We start from the raw sequence: 2,349 nt of genomic DNA, 5'->3' as shown, positions 1-2,349 counted from the left end.
GAAGTTTTCTTCTGCTGTTTTTGTTCTTAACCACAAAATAAAGAGATTTGTCTCTATGTGGGAAAGGAAGAGGGGACTCTGTGTTCTCGATTATCAAAACAAACTTTGTTTTCTGGTTATAACGAGTTCTTATCTCGTTAAAACGAAATATTGTCTCATTTTCTTGTTATAACAAGTTATTATGGTTGTTTCTCATTATAACGAGTGATAATCCCGCCATAACAAAGTTTGTTTTCTGGTTAAAATGAGCCATTAGTACGTTTTCTCTCAAAAAAAAATACTTTTTCTCATTATAATGAGAAAATAACTTATAAATAACAACACAACAAACTTTGATTTCTCGTTAAGACAAGTTTTTATCTCATTTTCTCAAGAAAATAAAGTTCATTTTCTCCTTATAACGAGATAACTTAACGAGATAACGAGTTCTTATTTCGTTATAACAAGAAAATAAAGTTATCTTGTTTTCTTATAAAACGAGTTATCTCGGTATAACAAGAAAAAGAACTTTGTTTCCCTGTTATAACGAGTTATTATAACGAGTTATTATCCCGTTATAATGAAAAAACCTGGGGAAAAAAATTGTTTTTTTTTGAGAAAATGAGCTAATGACTTGTTATAACGAGAAAACAAACTTTATTCTCTCGTTATGACTTGTTATTATCTAATTTTCTTAAGAAAACAAACTTTGTTTTCTCGTTATAACAAATTAACTTGTTATTCTCTCATTTTCTTTAGGAAATGAAGTTTGTTTTCTCATTGTAACAAGATAATAACTCGTTATAAGGAGTTATTATCTCGTTAGAATGAAAAAAATATTTTAAAAAAAAAGTAGTACATGCCGTTTTTTGCTTCTGTATTTTTTTTTTTCACTATGTATATTTGTTTTTGAATCTGAAATCCATTGTTTGTGCGTTTTGTTCCCGTTTAGCATCCGGACCTGGAAATTTCTTCTTCCAGTTCGGTTAAACGGACGACACGTCGGCCCAAATCTTTACTGAATCAGGACTTTTCGACAGTGTCAACCCCTCAGCTCCACATCTGTTTCGACTTACTGACTGCTCTGCAGATTCTCCTCCACGCCATGACGCTGAACACAACCCAGCGACCACATGCAGCCATTGATTTACAGCCCGTCGCAGCGATGGCACCAGTGTGGGTCCGGTTATGAGGGTTTTGGATTTAGCTTTCCCCGTTCCAGAATCACTCGGAAAATCAGTGACGGTTAGAAAGCACCGGCCCAAACCTCCTCTGGATGTTTTTTTGTTTTTTCTGCAGTTATTTTATCCCAGCTTTTAAAGATCTGTTCAAAAGTGCCATCTTAGAAAGCTGAAAAGTAGATTCTTGATCAATGCTTTCAGACAGAAATCGCTGACCAAGAGTATTCTGTATTCTGCTGGAAAAAGACAAAAAAAAGCACAGCCATGACACTATGACGGTGGAAACATCAGCTTTACCAGCAAATCCTCCTCCACTATTATATATATTTTTTTGCCATTCACTGATTGCTGCAATGTACATCTTGCTGGAATGTAAAGTGTTAATTTGTGATGTTAGATGATCCGTTTTTTTTCCACTTTTTTAAAGGTTTTCTTATGTATATTTATTGTAAGTTTGATTTCTTTCACTCTTCTGCTGCATAAAAACGCCATTTATTTCTGCTCGAATGGGAGATGCTGCCCGACTGTGACGACGGGATTCGACAAACTCATTCAATAATGTGAGTTTTTTTTTTTTATGCTGCTGTCTCTAGATATTTTTGGCCCGGTGGTTTTCATTAACCGTAAAATATTACCTCTTGTTGAAGAAAAATGAAGAGTGTCCTTATCTCTTTCTCCGGTGAAACCACCACATCTTCACCTGTGAAATAAACCAGCTGTGTCAATAAAGTCGGCCTTCTCCGGGTTCCTCTGTCCTTTCCTCATCTATTGTTGCATAAGTCGGACACAAGAGGGCAGCACTCCGCTTTGTGGTTTGTTGGTACGGTTGCTAGGAGACCAAGGAACGCATCTTGGAGGGGGGAAACATGTCGGCCACTCGGGAGGAACTCCAACTGAAACATTTTTTGACTTTAGTGTCTGCTGGGAAGCAGCTGCTGCACAAACGGGAATACAGACGAGCTCAGAGCAGCTTCACCGCGGTGGGTTTGGAGTTTCTCTCTACTTTAAAAAATAAAATGTTCTTTAACTTGTTTTGTTTTTGACTAACTTTAGATACTAGATTTAAAACCTGAAGATAAGGAGTGCTTGATCGGACGGTCCAACTGCTACCTGAACACGGGCCAGCTTCAGAACGCCCTGAAGGATGCGGAGCTGTCCCTCAAAAGTGACAAGGCCTTCCCTGAGGTAA

General features: G+C 37.3%; 2 protein-coding genes across 3 annotated transcripts in view; both read left to right on the top strand.

Annotated features, from left to right (window-relative positions):
- The window catches only part of dnajc7 (DnaJ (Hsp40) homolog, subfamily C, member 7), an 11,515-nt gene extending 9,611 nt beyond the window's left edge, over positions 1 to 1,904 (top strand). Inside the window, exon 14 of the mRNA XM_024272155.2 lies at positions 932 to 1,904. Coding sequence (XP_024127923.1) covers positions 932 to 969 — 38 coding nt within the window. The 3' untranslated portion in view covers positions 970 to 1,904. The remainder of the gene's footprint in view (positions 1 to 931) is intronic.
- Positions 1,905 to 1,998: 94 nt separating this feature from the next.
- Positions 1,999 to 2,349, top strand: part of ttc25 (tetratricopeptide repeat domain 25) — a 6,701-nt gene continuing 6,350 nt past the window's right edge. For both annotated transcript variants that reach the window (XM_024272157.2, XM_024272156.2), the window contains exons 1-2: positions 1,999 to 2,140; positions 2,214 to 2,345. In XM_024272157.2, coding sequence (XP_024127925.1) covers positions 2,027 to 2,140; positions 2,214 to 2,345 — 246 coding nt within the window. In that variant the 5' untranslated portion in view covers positions 1,999 to 2,026. The remainder of the gene's footprint in view (positions 2,141 to 2,213; positions 2,346 to 2,349) is intronic.

Source organism: Oryzias melastigma, linkage group LG8 (assembly GCF_002922805.2).
Source record: "Oryzias melastigma strain HK-1 linkage group LG8, ASM292280v2, whole genome shotgun sequence".
NCBI lineage: Eukaryota > Metazoa > Chordata > Actinopteri > Beloniformes > Adrianichthyidae > Oryzias > Oryzias melastigma.
Note: the sequence above shows the minus strand (reverse complement) of the source record. Positions and strands in the feature narration are given on the sequence as shown.